General features: G+C 33.4%; 1 protein-coding gene across 1 annotated transcript; it reads left to right on the top strand.

Moving 5' to 3' along the window:
- Window positions 1-752: 752 nt before the first annotated feature.
- LOC114723036 (uncharacterized) lies at window positions 753-7183 on the top strand. The gene is made up of 9 exons (XM_028909177.1): window positions 753-818; window positions 2433-2585; window positions 2771-5208; window positions 5328-5780; window positions 5935-6070; window positions 6165-6266; window positions 6392-6609; window positions 6756-6819; window positions 6955-7183. Exons 2-9 carry the CDS (start codon window positions 2458-2460, stop codon window positions 7181-7183), a joined length of 3768 nt encoding a protein of 1255 aa, XP_028765010.1. The 5' UTR covers window positions 753-818; window positions 2433-2457.
- The last annotated feature ends 12140 nt before the right edge of the window (window positions 7184-19323 follow it).

Genomic DNA, 19323 nt, shown 5'->3' with positions numbered 1-19323 from the left:
GAGAGAGAGTGTGAGTTGGAGACAATAAATATGGGTAAAATAGGAAATCAACACAAAAAAGTAGAGACAACTTTTAAGTGTCTCTTATATATAGAAACATGTCATAAGCATCAAATGTCTCTTATAATAAGAAACGGAAGGAGTAATGAATAAGACGATGGAAAATAAACGGAAATTATCACAAGTTTATAAAGGGGGTTCATGAATTAGACGATGGAAGATGCATCGAAATTTCCAATTATTTATCTCGATCCATATCTTTATTATGACCTTCAAAAATTCGTGGATAAGGAACAATTAGATAAGATTAGTGAAAAACAATAAATAGATTAGAAAAATATTTTTGTTTCTAAATATATCCATATGATACATGAAAAAAAGACGAAAAAGAATGTGTGGGGAAATACGATAAGAAAAAATATGACAAAAGAGATTGAATAAATAATTAAGGGTAAAATAAAAACAAATACATTAAATCATAAAACAAACTCAAATTAAACTAATAAGACGGGACCTATATACATTGGCCTCTTCATTCTCTACGGTTCTTTACTCTTTCAACAAAGGTCAGTGCTTGAGCTGAGACAACGCCTCATCAGATCGCTTCTTGGTATGTAAGTACCACAATTATCCCACCCTCATCCATATTTTCTGATTTATGAACTTCAATTCAAACTCCTCTTTCCTTCAATATTCATGAATTCTCTTATTCATTGCTCTCCGGCAGCTATCTAGCTATCAGCTTGGCACTCAACTTTTGCAGAGTGGTTTCCGAATTTGAAGCTGTTGAATTTGAGTTATAGTTGCAGAAAGTCACGGTGAGTTATACAACTTATGCTTTATTAATTAATTGTTTAATTTGTCATGAGCTAGCCAACGCTCATCTGGTTTTGATTAATGATTCCTGCTTTAATTTTCCCCTTGATCTTTTTCTGGTTTGGAACTACTGAATTTGATGCTACGTTACGTTGCTTAATTCTTTTATCCGAGACTTCAAAGGGATCTGGATTACCCTTTTGTTTTTTTAACCATCAAAGGATCGGGAATTGACATTGATTGCTTTAATTTTGAATTTTTATTCTGCCTTTGAGTTCTGTAAAGAGGAAGGAGAAGTGGAAAAAGAAGTAAACACATAAAGATTTACTGCAAGAGGTGGGGCTTAGAGAGGCTTATATCAATCAAATTGTGCGGAAATAAGATTAATTCAGGGGGGAAAAAAAGCAAAAATACATTGTCTAGACATAGGGAAAATTAATGAATGGATTATTTATTGAAAATTTTGTTGGCTGCAATGACGTAAATGATAGTATAAAATTTGTACACAATTTTATGCATAAAATTTTTGAGGCACTTTTATGTATAAAAAGTTTATCGGTCCTTCTAACAAATAAAATATTCAAAGGGGCCAATTTTTCTTTTTCAAGAACTATGATTAACTTTGATTAAGATCTTTAAAGATAATATATGATGTGATAATAAAACTTTCATTAATGTAGAAATAATATTTTATAACAGTAAAGATTTTTGGTCAATTAATTGATTTCCTAGTGAAAAAAAAATAGAAACATTGACTCAAATTGGCCATAGCTATAGAGAGTAGAAACTGTCAGCCCAGCAAGAAAGAAGGGAGAAAATTTGGCAAGGATTGATTTTTTTGGTCAGACGAATTAAAATATATTTGGTTGATGAAAAGTATTCCGTTAACGGAATATTAATCTTTGTTTCAGCAACCTAAATGTGCATCGAAGATTCTCTTGGTCACAAATGGATTTGAAAAGCTTGGGTGACGTGTTTGTCCAGATGACTTAATTAGTTCGTGAATTGAATTCAAAACACCAATTAATTTGGATTTTTTTTTTTGCCAACCCAATTCAATTTGGATTAAAGCATTAGAAAGGCCCAGTACGGAGGAATAGAAAATTATTTGTTCATAGTGTGAAGCATCAGACAACAGGTTTAACACGTTAACAATTTGGCTAGTTCTCAACGTTGAACATATCTCCAAGCTATGTAAATGATAGATGATTGGAAAGCTCTTGAAATCTTACTTCTCAATGAAGTTATAACACAACGAGATTTTTTTGAAATATGATTGAAAACGTGACCGAAGATTAGAAACTGATTCAACACAGAATCCATGTCTCAGTGCATAGATTTTTATATTCTTCTTAAAGCAAACATGCATGTTATGATTTTAAAACTTAACGCAATAATACATATCTATATCAGTGAGTTTAATAGAAGCTTGTGATGTATAGACTTCAATATTCTTCTTAAGGTTCTGGCACATCAGAATTATGAAGTCCAAGGTTTCTTTGATGCATCCAAAGCTAGAGAGGCTGTCCAATGAATCGATTGATTATGTTCAAATCATCACTTTTCTTTTTTGGGATGACATTCTTTTTCCTGTCATCCTCTTATTCATTATGCAGGAAATATTTTATCTCTGGAGTTTCTATGGAGGGTAGCGATGAGCAAATGAATCCTAATGATATCAAAGCACATGGAGACACCAAAATGGAGCCACCGACAAGACAAGCTCTGGATCCATTTGCCAAACTGGAGGAAATAGAAACAAGGGAAACATTTGATTTTCACAAAGGAGAAAAAGTGGAGCCATATGTGAAAGCAGAGCCATTCGGTCTTGCCAAACTGGAGGAAATAGAAATAGGGGGAACATTGATTTTCACAAAGGAGAAAAAGTGGAGCCATTTGTGAAAGCAGAGCCATTCGGTCTTGCCAAACTGGAGGAAATAGAAACAGGGGGAACATTTGATTTTCACAAAGGAGAAAAAGTGGAGCCATTTGTGAAAGCAGAGCCATTCGGTCTTCCCAAACCAAAGCGGCCAAATCCTCCCAGGATAGAAACAAACCCACATTTTTTTGGCATTCCACTGAGTGAACTGAGGCCTATATTGCCACTAAAGGTAAGCCGGATAAGAGATTTTATCAGGCTACTGTTGAATTATCCCATGAGAACAGTGCACGATAGCAAACTCAAGGCTTGGATTCAAGAAGCTTCAAGAAGGAGACATTCTTTGGATGATTTGAACCGCCTTCTCAATCAGAAGCCTCTTGAATGCTTCCAAGGCCTTTTACCAGTGTACGTACTGAAGAGCGTGGAAAGGGGTTGGAGTCCCAACTATATTTATTCTGACGGGACACCAGAAGATATTCTCAATTTATCTGTGAATCTTGCTGTGGATCAATTGGTTCAAACTTTATTGTCTGAGGATGATCATGTACGAAACATTCACCATGTCCTGTTCTCTACAAGAGATGCAACTGAAAAAAGACTAGTTAAGAAAAAAATAGAATCAGTCTTGAAAGACAAGGAAATTCTACTTCGCCTTCATGAAACCTTCTCCAGAATCTTACTCATCGACGCCTCAGATTACCAAGGTCTTGCTGCGGAGATACATGTTCAACAGCAGATAGCTCAACAATTTCATCTTCCATTGATAGAAGGCAATGACGATTTGCTTAAAACAAGCATTGAGAAAGAGATGTCAAGAAAAAAATACTTGGTGCTTTTGGTGGATGGAGAAGCCAAAGAGCCTCTTGATCCTTGGAAAGTGGGTTTTCCTGAAGAACTTGCAGGAGTTGTGGTGTGCATTACCACTGAATCTTCGAAGCGGGCTAATAGTGAATTAACAGTGGCAATGGCTCTGAATATCAACACAACGGATCACTTATTGCCGTGGGAAGTTATCTGTACAAACATCGGAATTCCGATTTTACCATTATCCAGCGCTGAGAGAATGGCTGTGCGTATAGTTAAAGAATGCGGTGCTCATCTTCTTGCCGGTGTCATTGTGGCAAGATTACTGAGGAAGGAAATATATGCTTCACAATGGGAACTTGCCTTGTTCAAATTGAGTTCGCTTCATCCTTCCTATGACATCGGTACATTTCAAGGCCAGAGCAGTGTCTTAAATAAAGCATTCATAAACTTCATCTGGCATGATTTAAGTAAGACACAGAAATATTGCCTTACATCATGCTTATTCATTTCTAAATTTGGGAAGCCAGAAAATGAGTTGGTAAATTATTGGATTTCTTCTCGATTAGTGGGTGCTAGAGAAGCCAAGCATAATCTGACAGAGCTTGTGGACCGTTTTGCCTTGTTGCAACTAAAGGACAAGAAGTCAAGGTATATTCAAATTCCACAAGAGATATATGATATCTTGCAATTATTAAACAGTCAGAATCCTTTGATCATGAAAAAATCTGAGTTGGGGTTGGTTGAACCACCAAAGAGTGAGCTATGGCATAGTGCTATATATATTGACTTGGCAGACAATAAGCTGTTTGAGCTACCTTTTTCCCCGGATTGTCATGAACTCAAAGTGTTAAAGTTGCACAACAATGCTGATTTGACAAAAATCCCACCCCATTTCTTCTTTAAAATGCCTCTACTTTGCGTCTTGGATTTGTCCTACACTAGTATTAGAGAATTACCGAACTCCTTTTTTGAGTTGGAGCAACTTAGGGAACTCTATATGAAATCTTGTGAATGCTTCATGAAACTACCCTCAGAGGTTGGGAAATTGAAGAATCTAGAGAAGATTGACCTTGACAAGACTCAAATTACACATTTGCCAAAAGAGATCCAGGAATTGACCAACCTCCAAAGTTTGACTCTTTGTTTGTACGAGTATCGTGGCAAGAAAAGTAAAGAATATACCAGCTCAACAATTATTCCTTCTGGGGTGATTTCAAAGCTTAAAGGCCTAAAACATTTAAGCATTGACGTAAACCCCGATGATGAGCGATGGGAAGAGAATTTGCAAGTCATTCTACCAGAACTCTGGGTATTAGAATGCTTGCAAACTATTAGTTTTTACATTCCAATGATAGAACTTTTATATCTCATGCCTGCACGCATTTTTGAGCTTGATTTTAGATTCATTATTGGCAGACATATGTCAAGGATCATTTCAGGTACACTGCCCACAGCTGAAGAAAAATTTAAACAAAGTGAGCGTAGCATAAAGTTTGTGAAAGGTGTTGATGTCCCTTATGAAATAGCAAGTGTTGTTAGACATAGCAAGGCTTTATTTTTAGACAGACACATGACCATCAAGGATCTCTCAAAATTTGGCATGACGAGTATAGAGCAATTACAGGTGTGTATATTGGCTGAATGTAAGGAGATGCAAACAATTATTGATGGAAGATGCTCGAGCAGTAAAGATATACTTCCCCGTTTGCTAGTGTTGAGTGTATCATACATGAAGAATCTAAGAAGCATTTGTGAAGGAGAAGTTCATTCCAGTCACAGCTTTGGTATGTTGAAGACCTTAGCATTGCACAATTGTTCTAAGTTAACAACTGTTTCACCTTGGATTTTCTGGGCAACCTTTCACTCTTGAAGGTGCTTGTAGTTAAAGATTGTCCAAAAATAGGTGCTTTAATAACTTATGGACCAACCAAACCTGGAGCAGGCACTTTCCTCCCAAAATTAAGAACAATAGCACTTCTCCATCTTCCTGAATTGATCAGCATTTCTAATGGATTACACATGGGTCCAAGTTTAGAAAACATAGGAATTTATAATTGCCCAAAACTTCAGAGGCTTTCCAAAATGGAACTGTCAAGTCAGAATTTGAAAGCCATCAAAGGAGAAGCCAAGTGGTGGAAAGCATTGATGTGGAGTGAAGCAGAATGGGGAACAGTTGGCCGGCCATCTGTTTTTGATTGCATCTTTTCTCCAATTAATAAACAGGATGACATTATGAGTCAACTAGAGTTGGATGATGATATTGATGACTGTCCAGGTAAATCTAACTGATATTTGATTTTAATTTAATTTAATTTTTTTTATTGCTACTGTGTTGTCATAACCTCATTTACTTCCTCAAATATGATGAATTATCAATGATCCATATGACAATTGGTTTAATCCATCACTATCATTGTGAAATGGGATTGCGATAGGGGGGATAGTGTGTGAGCCACTGAAGTCTTCCAGTGGCAAGGTCTCCGAGGATATGAGGTCTATCATAACAAATGAGATAGTGGTTGAGCCTCCACAGTCTTCCGGAAGCAGGGTCTCCAAGTACAAGGGGTATGTCTATGCATAACTATGTGTCATTTGCCTTACCTCTTTAGGCTTACAAAAAGTAGTTGTATTTTCTAAAACGATTCTTAAATTATGGAAGGACCAAGGAAGCAAGATGGACGATAATATCTCCGTCTCTTGACGATGGGTTTAGTTGGAGAAAATGTGGCGAAAAAAAAATTCTTAATTCCAAAATTTCAAGGTACTGCTGTTTTCAATTATCCATGAATCATGACTTACTTCACATCTATGTATGACTCTTTCTAAATGTAAACTAGCTATTTACATGCCTCTTTTTGGTTTATGCTCCCTGTGGTCTATGCGCAGAGAATATTACAGATGCACTCATAAAAATGTCGAGGGTTGCCGAGCTTTCAAACAAGTGCAGAGAGATGACAATATTCCTGACCTTTACAATATCACCTACCATGGTCATCACACTTGCAGACAAATCTACAGGGAAACAGAATCATCCATGAACAATCACGTCGACTTAAGGTCTCAATCTTGGGTAGATGATGATGATGATATTTGCCATCATCCAGGTAATTTTACATCTATTTGTAATTTTAACATATCTTGTTATTCATCGTGAATGTCACAACCTCTTTTTCCTTTCCTTTACTAAGTGAAATTTATATCTATGGCATAACGGTTTCCCTTGATTCCTTGGCATCGTTAAAATCTACAGCGTCACCGCCTTCTGGTTTGAGCATATTCGCGAATGAAAAGCATATTGCCAAGCGAACCAGCAGGTATATATGCATGACTCTATTCCACGTATCTTTGTTTATTTATAAGCTTATACAAATATATATATATATATATATATAAAAAACGTGTAGTTGCAAGCTTAACTATATTTCAACTACATCTGGAATCACTTGCAGGGGGGGCGACACTTGCTTACCAGCCTCCTATGCGATAAATTCTACTCTAGCTGACGGTATAAACCAGATGGCCGTGCCAACATGCGATTCAAATCTTTCAATTTTGTCTATGGGACTTGAGATTGAACCTTCAGCGAGTATTGGCCCAGATATAATTGAACTGGCTTCTCCCAGTCATCCAGGAATTTACAGTTCCCCGTTTGAGGAATTTGACGACATCGCCTGCTGAGCAGATTGTTCTGACATCCCCTAAGGATTTGTTTGAAAAGATACACCCATATTGTCTTCTATATATATATATATATATATATTAAAATTCTCATTCGGTCGCGCTTGTTATGATATTGTTTTGAAAAATCAATCTTTATTAAACGCCAACAATTCATCGTGTTGCGTCAGTCCCATTGCTATGATTCCATGTTAAAAGCAGCCGCAAGTCAGCAACTTATAAGAGGTCTTGGTTCTTCCATTCTCATTGTAACTGAATCAGGGACATGTCACACTTCAATTTGTGTATAAGGTTCAGGCTGCTTGTTCAATAACCTGTGAAATACAGATTAAAGTTGTGTTGTCCATTGTTAAGCTGCAAGTCAGCTGCTTGTTCATCATCGTAAAGGTTCCTAGATCCGCTGCTGTCATAAACAGCACAATATTATATCATATATGCCTCCATTTCGATACTTTTTTTTCTTTTCTTTTTTCCGCCAACTCGATACTGTCTGTTACTAGTGTATTGAAAGTTTTAACATTATGTCAATGTTGGTTCTAGTTTCTATTGCGTTAATGCGAGCTCGAATAATTTCAAGGCAGGCTCAAATTATCCAAAACAAAGGTTAAATCTATTATAAATATATAAATATATTATACATCAAATATATTTTTTTTTAAATAAAATTCTCATTATTGCACATGATTTAAAACATAAGCCGCATTATATGTTCATGGTTCATGACAATAAAATTTGTTAAATTCTTTTATAATATGTACAAGTTTTGTACCAAATTCTGTGTATATATATTATTTAAAAAATGCTGACTCAATACTTTCACCTAAACATATGGAGTCAAGGATGAAAATTTCTAATGCACTAATGAATATGATCAAAGTTTTCAAGCTGCCAAAGATATGTAGAGTTCAGGAAGAGCATGCTCTTTAGAGGATCGCCTATTTGGCACTAAACTGAAAATCTGAACTTGGAAGTAATTCTTGGCCTTGGTCAAACTTATGTAACGGAGCAAATATATACCTTTTTTTCCACATAAACAGATTTATTTTAAAATTTTGTAAATTGAATTCCTAAAAGATAAATTATTATTGTTTGTTGGTACAAAAAAATAAATTACTATTAAATAGTGAGAGAATAATCTCTACGAAATTCATTTGTTTAAATGGCCCATGAATTGAACCCAAAATGTTAAAATTCAGAAAGGACTATTACATCATAAAATATAAAAGTTCGAAACTGGAGAAAAGGGTCCGTAACCCGACCACATCTAATAATCAAATAAATCCATTGGGATCTCTCATGCTCAAGGCCCGAATCTATGACTATAATGGTTTGGAACTCCTTAAAAATACTTTTAAAAAGTATTTTTTTTATATAAATTGAGATAAATTTTTTGCATATTTATTTTATATATTATAAAATTATTTTTAAAGTCATAGTTTAGTTTTTCATCCAAACACCACCCTATATAAATTGGCAATATTTTCCTTTTGAAAAAAATACACGTATTGATATGAAAATACGTACATTTACTTACTAATTTTTATTATGTTAAGTTTTCTAATCATATATAACCATGTGTCTTATTTTTCAAATATTAGCATTTGACAGCATTTAATTATAAATTTATATAAAACAAAAAAAAGAAGGAAAAATAACACAAAAATGACACTTGAACTTGAAAATGCCTAAATGGTCACTTGAATTTGCAAAATCTCAATTTAGGCATAAGTGACCAATTTTACGTTTATAAATTTATTGAAATGACCATATTACCCTTTATTTTATTTATTGTTTTTTAAAAAACCAGATGCTTTCACTGGTCGGCTAGTCGCTGGAGCTTAGGTGGCTGCTGTCACTAAAGCTCAGGCGGCCACAACCAATCGGTGGCCAGAGCTTGAGTAACAGGCAACCATTTTTTTAAAAATTTTTACAATTTTAGTAAAATGGTTAATAAGTTTTGTAACGCTATTAACAAGTTCAGTATAGCAGTTAATAACAAGTTTTTCAGAAAATTCAAAAAATAGCATTTTTACAACTTTAGTAATGCTGTTAATAAGTTGCGTAATTCTATTAACAATTTTGGTATGGCATTTAATAACAGGTTTTCTAAAAGATTAAAAAAAAAAAAGTATTCTTACAACTTTAGTAACTACTTTTTTTTTTGGAAAATTTTTGCAACTTTAGTAAAACAGTTAACAAGTTTTGAAACACTACTAACAAGTTTAGTATAGCAGTTAACAATAGGTTTTTTTAGAAAATTCAAAAAGTAGCATTTTTACAACTTTAATAATGCCTTTAACAAGTTCCGTAACTCCATTAATAATTTCGGTATAGCATTTAACAATAGGTTTTCTTAGAAATTTAAAAAGTGACATTTTTACAATTTTAGTGACATGATTAACAAGTCATGTAATGATATTAACAATTCTCATAAAGGTTGATGTTTTTGATATTAGCTCCCTATGAAAGTTGTACAACAAAATTTTTCTACTTATTAGGCAGCTGTTATAGTCATGAGAGTTGTTAATATCGTTACATGACTTGTTAACCGCATTACTAATGTTGTAAAATGCCTCTTTTTAAATTTTTCAAAAAACTTATTGTTAAATGCTATACCGAACTTGTTAATAATATTACAAAACTTGTTATTATTTTACTAAAGTTGTAAAAATTTCAAAAAAATAGTTACTAGAGTTGTAAAAATACCTTTTTTTTAATTTTTTAGGAAACCTGTTGTTAAATGCTATTCCGAAGTTGTTAATAGAGTTACGAAACTTGTTAACGGCATTACTGGAGTTGTAAAAATTATACTTTTTGAATTTTTGGAAAAACCTGTTATTAACTACTATATTGAACTTGTTAATAGCATTACAAAACTTGTTAACCATTTTACTGAAGTTGTAAATTTTTTAAAAAAAATTGTTACTAGCTACCGAAGCTCCAGCGACCGATTGGCAGAGGCCGCTGGAGCTCTAGTGACAGCAACCACCAGAGCTTCAGTTACCGTTGGTTAGTGGGGGCATTTTGTTTTTAAAAAAAATAATAAATAAGATAAAGGGAAAAATCAATAAATTTAGAAATGTCAAATTGGTCACTTGTGCCTAAATTGGGATGTTATAAATTCAAGTGACCATTTTAGCATTTTCAAGTTTAAGTGTCATTTTTGTGTCATTTTTTCAGGAAAAAACAAAACAATGTCTGATAGAAGAACTTGACAAGTTCACCTAGGTTTTTTATATTTCCCTTTTTGGACCAACATATATTGATTATTTATCTCAATAATCACCACAAAGTCTCTCGGTTCAGGCTTCGCATGTGCCACGTGGCGTCTCTGAATTTGATTCTCTCATCTGCGTTAGCTTGTTAGAGCTTCCGCCCCAATTCAAACTAGTGAAAGGTGGCCCAGGAGGAAGAAGGATGTCTCCACTGCCTTCCCTCTCCACTTAATTTCTTTATTATTAGATTAATTGCCAATGATTGAGATTTAAAATTGAGTAAAAATATTATTATAGTATTAAATATAATAAAAATTTATCATATTAAACTACTTATGTCAAATTTTAACACTTAACAGTATAAATTTATTTATATATTTTTATTTATTATTTAATATTTTAATAATATTCTTATAAAATAAATCTTAGCTATTGAAGTTTGTTCTAATGATAGAAACATTAAGTGGAGAGCAAGTGGAGAGAGGGGTTAGTGGAGACATTCTTTTTCCGGCTGAGGAGGGTGAGTAATGTATGCTCCGAAAGCTTCGTTCGGAGACTTTCTTCTCTGCTCTCTTTGCTTTCACTTATTGCTTCTTTACTCTGTTCTCTCGGTTGGACTTTATTTATATTGATGTACAATTTGTTAGCATTCTCTGTATCTTGACCAAGAGTCTCTGCATTTTTCTTATCAGCATTTGTAATAATCTGAAACATTTTGTATCCTGCATTCGTCAACCCTACGAATTTTTCAGGTCCTCACAAACTATTCTAGGGTAACAACTGTTCGTAATGTGATTGTTTAGTTTGGAGATGAGAAGCTGTCATTTATTTTTATTTTCGGCGTCATGACTTAAAAACATATGTTTACCTGTTGAATCTGCCAAGTGATGGATTTTGTAGATGCTTTGATATATTTGCTTGAAAAGCTATGAAAACGTAAACAAGTTATGGAAATCTTCCATTTGTTTATAATTTACAATTCCCACAAATTCAATAGCAAGCAAATAACTATGTTTTAATGAAGTAATAAGGATCAATGGATGGATTTTTAATCTAAGTGTTAATTCATCAAATTATGGCCATGGTAATTGAATTTTAGAAGTCTATGCGTTAATCATAGACATATTTAATATGGATAGACACTCTAGGAATGCAGGGTTGTTCTTGCAGTAATCAAGCGGTAAATTTTCAATTTTTCGTATCTATTTATGACGTGATCATAAATTTTCAATTTTCAATTTTCAATTTTCAATTTATGTTCTTGGCTTTCGGTTTTCATCTAGGCATTTGGTGGAAGGTTGGAAATCATAATGGCGAAACGAGGGCTTTCCAGCACGCCCAAGAGCATGAAGGTAAAACAGGAATCAAATATGGTCCCTCCCTTTTCCTTGAGTGGATTGTTCAAATTAGATTTTGGTGAGTGTTAGATGTTTCTGAAGCTTGGCCTTATTATTGCTTGTTCAAGATTTCATATTTGTGATATTTACAGGAGTCAATATGTCACATCCAGTAATATGACATTTAGGAATAGGAATATTTCTAAATATTTAAAGGCCAAAAAGAATAAGGAGAAATAGAAGATTATGGTGGAAAATAATTATTATAATCTTCCAAGTCGATTATGAAAAGTTTGACTAATTAAGAAAAATTTGTCAAGAATAATTATGAAAAAATATTTTCAAGCCTCAGAAAATTAAGAAAAAATAAGGACAATGTTCCTTGAGAATTATATGGGATTATAAAATTGGTTTTATGACCAAATTGCTCTTAGAGAAATTACAAAGGAATTTAAGAGCGATTTAAGCTAGTTTAAGGTCCTTTATTTGGAAAATTCCAAATAAATATTTGGAAGGAGAATAAAATCCCAAGAAAATTTCTATGATATCCCAAGCAATTATAAGAGATTATGGAATTAAAATAAGACCTTCAAGTATCCAAGATTTTTTCCAATTTCTTTGAAAAGCGGAAAAATCACTAAAGAGAAGGAAAATAATTTTTCTTTTTATTTAATTATTGAGAAATTAAATTTGGAGAAAAAGAGGGAAATTTGGAAAGATAAAAATGAGGAGAATAATTTATGGATCTGACATTAAATAATTACAAAGGCCAGAGCACTGTAATTATAGAAAAGAAGTTAAACCCGGAGTAAAAGTGCACCGATAAAGTGAAGACTAGAGTCTTGCACTTTACTTAGCCCACAAATTGCCACTTGTCAAGCCTTTAATGGATGTTAATTAAAGCTTTCCAAATGTCAAGCCTTAATTGGAGAGGATCTTGACTTTAGAATGTAATTACATTATGATTTAAATTAATTAGGAGAGAGGTTACAAGAGGGAATAGGGATATAACACTTGGCAAATCATTAATATTGGTTGGTGAGATATTTTTGGCCTTAATCAACACACTCCTCCCCTCATTTTCAGATCATCACTTCGGCCAAGGAGAGATCAAGAGAGAAAAGAGTGAGCTTGAAGGGAAATCAAGAGAAAAGCAAGCTACTTTGATCTTCCAACTAAGATTCAAGCTTGGTAAGTTGTTCTAAGATGATTCCTTACTTGTTTACTTAAGTTGTATGGTTGAAAATCCCAGTTTCTCTTCTCTTTTAATGCTGGCTGAAACATATATATTATAGAGGAGGAAGTTTTGTTGGCAAATCTTGTTAGAACACCTTAAATCATGATGTTTTCAAGTGGTTTAAGGTGTTGTTGGAAGTTTTTCATGGTGGGCTTGTTAGAAGGACCTTTCTGCCACTTTCAAAACTGAACCTTAGGATTTGTTTTTCAAAGTTTTGAGGCTTCCATTGTGTTCAAAATGAAAAATAGTGTAGGGTAAACCCAAAGAACAAGTGTTGGAAGCCATAGAATCAAAGTTGTAACTTTTGGATAATGAAGCCCTTTGGTTCGGCCAAGCTGAAACTAGAAGAAAGGATTTTATTTTGTTAAATCTAAGTAGATAATTGGAATCTACATGAAAAATCATGTAGGAATGAGTTAAGAGGGAATTTTTAGAGTTTAAGGAAACAAACTCTAAAATTTAAAGAACAAAGATGAAAGCTTTAAGGGACAAAGGTTGTCCTTGAATTATGTTGTTGATTTTTATATGGAATGGATGATGATTCTTGCTATTCTTTTTATGGATTGCCATGTTAGGGTTTGGCATTTGTGGAAGCAAGAAAAAAGAACAAGAAAATCAAAGAGCATTGGATCAAGATAGTAAGATTTAATTGACGTTAATGTTGAGTGTTGCATTGATTGCTATGCAATTTCATGTGCTATTATGTGGTTGAGCTAAATGATGATGATGATGATGATTGTGTAGCTATACTCCTTACTTTATGTGCCTTGGCTATTGCATGTTAGAGTGCTACATGTATGAGGTAAAGTAGTTCCCTATTAATAGCAAAAGGTTAGAATGCTTGTAGTTGATGCATGTTGATGTTTTGGTTGATTGATCTTGCTACTGGGATTTCATTGAAATCTCATCCCCCATATGTAACTTAACATTTTTGGGACTGAATCATCAAAAGGGAGGCTGCAAATCCAAGGATAAATATGGTGATGAACCATAAGGAAATATTTATATATTTGGTTATGTATAAGTATCTATGGTTGGTGCTGTAATCCCTAAGCAGGACGTCAAATTAGAGCCACGTTTTAGTAAGTTACTGAACGAATTTCTACACGAAATTGAATACGCTTAAATTTGACATCATGAGCTTCAAATTGATAGGCAGCACATTAAAAATGGCCAACTACACAATTTTTAATGATTTTTCAAAGTTAAGGCTCATAATCTGGAAAAAGGATTTTTGTCAAATGGACAGAGGTGACTTTCATAAAAACATGACACTTTTTCAAATGGAATTGGTTCATAAGACTATTTTTCCTTGAAAGAGCATTCAAAGTTCTTTTTATAGAATTTTGAAGCACTCTATTTGATTTTTCTAGATTAAGTTATGAATTTTTTAAGTTGGACCAGAAATCTGGATTTTTACTTGATGAACAGTAAAAATCTGAAAATCAATGTTTTTCATGGATTTTTGAGCCCAAGAACATCCAAGGTGATCTAAAATGATTTTAATTAAATCCTAAGTGGATTTGATAGTAAGGTGTGACACAATATGATTATAATATTTGTTCTTCCAATAGTTCATGTAAAGAGCAACTCTAAGAGAGGAGAAATCCAAGAAAGGGGAGGATGAAGTAAAATCTGATGTCCATATTTTGGAACTCCCACGATAAGTAGAAAATGGTTATTTTCTTTATTTTTTTCATCCTTCTTGGTACTAGTTTGGATGTCCACCTTGAAATAGACGGTCTGTTTGTGCTAACATGTTACCTAGATTCTGAAATGATTTTCACCCAAAAGTTCTATGTCAGATTGTGAATGGCGCAATGGCTACTAGCTAACTACATTGATTGTCAGCTAGGGCTTGTTTTATCACAAATTAGGAATCATCATTGCGTAGTATGGTTCCACGTGTCTTAAGTAGACTCTTTTTATCAATAAACATTACTACAAAATTACCAATACTTGACTGTCAAATAAGATGAGACGGAATTTGCTAGAACAAAAATTGACGGATTTAAAAGGAACTGTCAATTATTGTTTGAGAATACTTGACACTTCTAAAAGGAACTATCAAGTATGCAAAACAAAAATTTAACAGTTTCTTTAAAAACCATCAAGTTTAGTAATACTTGACGGTTTTTCAATATAACCGTACAGTTTCTTTGAAAAACTGTCAAGTATTGTGTTTTAAAACCCCTAATCTGTTCATTTTGCTAGACCTCATTTTAAAATTTCAGGCATCTTTTTGATTTGTAAGCTTTGCCCAGACCTCCCAACTCTCTAATCTGCTATCCCCACATCATTTTTGGTCTTTCCTTTTTTTTGTGGTTCCTCCTCCATCATCAACGCTCTTTGTGGTTCCCCTCCGTTGTTGTCATGTTGTCGGACTGTGTGGTCATCCTCCATCATCGTCGCACTCTGTGGTCGTCCTCCATCATTGTCGCAACATGTTCTCCAAATTTTATAGCTTCAAGTTGGTTGTGTTCTTCTTTAAAATCCCTAATATGATTTTGTGGTTCTTTTTGCCTTGTTACATTTTTGCTGGTGCAACTTGTGGTTCCTTCTGCCTTGTTGCAATTCTGGATTAGATACTCTTGTTTACTGGAACCTTCCAAATGATTTTAGTTGAAACTAGATGATAGGATGAGCAATTATTTTTGCTCTGTTATTGTATCTCTGTTCAACCAAACTTCTATGTCTTCACTTCTTGAGTTACATGCTTAGGAGGAGAATTCTTTTTTTTTTTTTTGCGTACTTGGATTAGTTTTAGTTCCTTCTTTACTGGCATAGATGCTTCATTGAAAAAGCATGCCTTCCATTGTCATCCTTTTGTCTTTTTCCAGTCCACAAAATGGCACAAGATTATGGAATTAGTGAAAAATTTCAGTTTAGGAAAGACCATGTTCTATGCTCTTTTCAATTTCCATTTTTGTCATAGATTCTTTGCTTTTGTAATTGAAATTAACTTGAGGGCCCTATGTTTTATGTTTTTCCAAATTATTAAATATAAATTAATTCGTATGTTGTTATTGAAATTGCCTTACTACTAGTTTGCTGTTTAATACTTTATTTGAAGTCAAATAGAAAGTATAAAGCCTAAGAAATGCTAAGTTATAAGCCGTTATGTTGTCAAATTTTTTCCAAATAGAATAGTACATTAGTAATAGTAGAATATTTTTCAAACTGAAGTCAAAGTGAATTTTTGTTGAATTAACAACTAGAATTACTAGTTGTTAACAAGTCACTACAAAAAAAATATGTATTTTCTAGCAGTTAAATTATGATGTTTCTAGTGATTTTAACCGCAACAAACAACATTTGTAGCAGTTAGACAAATCGCTAGAAAATCAAGTGTAAGAAACAGTTTTCTAGCGGTTAAGGGAACCGCTACATAGTATGGTCAAAATGTTAGAAACTTTCTAGAGGTTACGCTAACCGCTAAAAAAAATAAGTAGGCACAGGTGAATGAGACGACATTTGTAGCGGTTTAAAACCGCTAGAAAATTTTTCAAAATATTTGTAGCAATTACAGGAACACCTAGAAAGTTTTGGACAAAATTATAGTTTTCCAGGAAATAAAATTTTCATAGTGGTGCCAAAAATTTCTAGCGATTTTTAACCATTAGAAATTTGGCGCCAGGTGGAACCAGATTTAAATTTTGGGAAAATTTTCCCTCTTTTTTTTTTTTTAACTTTTCTAGCTGTTTCTGAATTGCTACAAAGTTCATTCTAAGCAAAAAAAATAAAAGTCAAATGTTTCATTATTAAAAAATATAATATTATAAATTAAAAAACCATTAAATAGATTATATTAGAGAATTTTTGTTAATATGTACATTTACCAATGGGTTACATGTTATTTATTTGAATTTTGTGATAAATAATAAGTAATTAAATTATGATTGTGTTAAATGAATTAAATTGAATTTAATAAGACGGTTGAATTGGAGATGAGATGGTTTTTAATATTGAACCTTAACTCTTATATTGAAAAGTGGTTGAATTAGTTGAGGAGGACATGACAAATGTGAAAAAGAAAAATATGAAATAAAAAGATAAATAAATATGTTTGTAAATTATAAATAAAGATAAACAAAAGAAATTAAGATTTATGAAATGAATTGTTTACTATTTGCAGCGGTTTTATTCATTTTGTAGTGGTTGTGCATTTTGTAGTGGTTCTATAACCTCTACAAATTGCAATTTTTTAATTTTTAAAAAACTGAATTAATTTTAATTTATACATATTTATTTATGAAAAACAAATTATTTGAATGATAAAAATTTTTGAAACTGCTATTCTTGATCATCATCCTGCCTTAAAGGAGATATTAAAAAAATTATTGTTAGAATTATAATATATTTAGAAAAAAATTAGTAATTAGTAGTTAATTATTTAAATAATTTAATAAAAGACATATACCTGATAATGGCCAAATTATCATTTCCTTGAGGAAAGAAGTTTTCAAAATTCATGGGTTGGAAGGATTCTTAAGTAATATCACTATCACCCATATCATAAAGATCTCGTGGCTTGAGGTGAACGATCATATTCCAGTCTTTACGTTTCTCGTCTTTGACATAGTAAACCTGATGTGCCTCGGAGGCAAGAATATATGGCTCATCATCTTTAGATTCCCCCGTATGAATGCGTCTAGAGAAATTAACAGAGATAATGTCTAAGTGGTCAGTCGTGAGTCCCCGTGAAGTTGTCATATTTGCCTAGGAGCACTTGAACAGAGTTACGGTGAAAAGCTGGTAACTTAACGATGTCAATTAGCTTTCCATAGTAAGTGACGCCTCCAAAGCGGATATCGCCGTCACTGCTGCTAGCATAACATCTCATCTTAAATGTCTCGTAAACTCTAGAGTTTTGTGTGAGTAATCCTTGATCACGTCCAATCGTACAGAACTTGAACATGTTGACATTATACGCGGTAAACCTTTGTGCATGGTCTAATGGACCGAGGGAAAGAGATTTGAATTCATCTATGTATGGGCTATTGTTATTACATATTCAATGTGTAAACCAACTGAAAAACTCTCTATGGACTTTTATCAATATCAGCAGAACGCGCACTCCCTCTTAACTGCCGCCTGAGGTAATTTCTAAACTCACTACAATGAAGTATAATTTGTTAGACGAGTCAGTGAGAAACAAATATAAAGTGTAAAAGTTAGTGAGCTTATATAATACTTACTTCATAACATTCAAACTGTATCATAGCAAATTAGATTCCCAATAAGGAAGAGTGAAAAATATGCTTCTCTTCCGCCATTGCATGGGTTGCGCATCAGCTGTCCCATGAGATTGTCATCCCAGTCATTCGGGATCCACATTCCTGCCAAACTCAACATCAACATCTTCTAATTATCACAAAATATCCACACCAGATAAAGTAACAGGAGGATCTCTCTTTTCTTGTTTTCCATCAAAGCGATTCCGTTGCAATCTAAATCTGTGCTTGGAATCGAGGAACCATCGATGTCCTATGAAGCACCACTTGAGACTATGTGGAAGGTGACATGATATGGCATCAAAATTGCACTTAGGACAGGCCAACCTAGTATGCACGTTCTAACCAGACAAAGTTCCCAAACCGAAAAAATCACTTATTGTCCACATCAAGGCGGTATGAAGATTGAATAGTCATTTGTCATATGAGTCATATGTCTCAACACCATTCATCCACTAGTTAATCAATTCGTGTATCAAGGACTGCAGGTACAAGTCTATATCATTTCCTGATACTTTCTTGCCAAGAATGATATAAAAGGAGCTTTGTTTCATGCACATCCAAGGTAGGATATTGTATGGAATTAACACTACCAGCCAAATACTGTAGCTTGTGCTCCTATTTGCGAAGGGATTAAAACTGTTGGTTGCCAACGCAAGACGTACATCTCTAGGATCATCGGCAAAGTTTGGAAATTTCACATTAAACGTTTTCCATGCCTCTGAATCTCGTGGGTGTCTTAACCTGCCATCTGAATTTTCCTCAGTCACATGCTACTTCATGTGCTCAGTCATTTTTGATGACATATACAAAGGAAAGTATCTAACAAAATAATGCATTAAGAATTTCAAATATCAAATATTTAGAGACAGAACAAGTAAAACATTATAATGAATTGTATTAAGAATTTCAAATATCAAATATTTAGAGACAGAACAAGTAACACATTATAATGAATTGTATTGAGAATTTCAAATATCAAATATTTAGAGACGAAATAAGTAACACATTATAATGAATTGTACCTGAGAATTTTGACTGGTTTCTTCTTTTGCTTTTTCCCCTTTTGTACCGACTTATAGCGATATGCCTTACATCTCGTACAAATCTCCTTGTT

The sequence above is a fragment of the Neltuma alba genome, unplaced genomic scaffold (assembly GCF_004799145.2).
Source record: "Neltuma alba isolate B1F8T4 unplaced genomic scaffold, ASM479914v2 tig00012118_pilon, whole genome shotgun sequence".
NCBI lineage: Eukaryota > Viridiplantae > Streptophyta > Magnoliopsida > Fabales > Fabaceae > Neltuma > Neltuma alba.
The sequence above is the reverse complement of the archived record's forward strand: the minus strand, read 5'-3'. Positions and strand labels throughout refer to the sequence as shown.

What these genes read in the sequence shown, in the direction of transcription:
- LOC114723036 (XM_028909177.1), top strand. Translation starts at nt 2,458, where the DNA reads ATGGAGGGTAGCGATGAGCAAATGAATCCTAATGATATCAAAGCACAT. An exon ending in CTTAATTCCAAAATTTCAAG is followed by an intron (nt 6,267 to 6,391) that starts GTACTGCTGTTT and finishes GTCTATGCGCAG; the next exon opens with AGAATATTACAGATGCACTC. An exon ending in ATTGCCAAGCGAACCAGCAG is followed by an intron (nt 6,820 to 6,954) that starts GTATATATGCAT and finishes AATCACTTGCAG; the next exon opens with GGGGGGCGACACTTGCTTAC.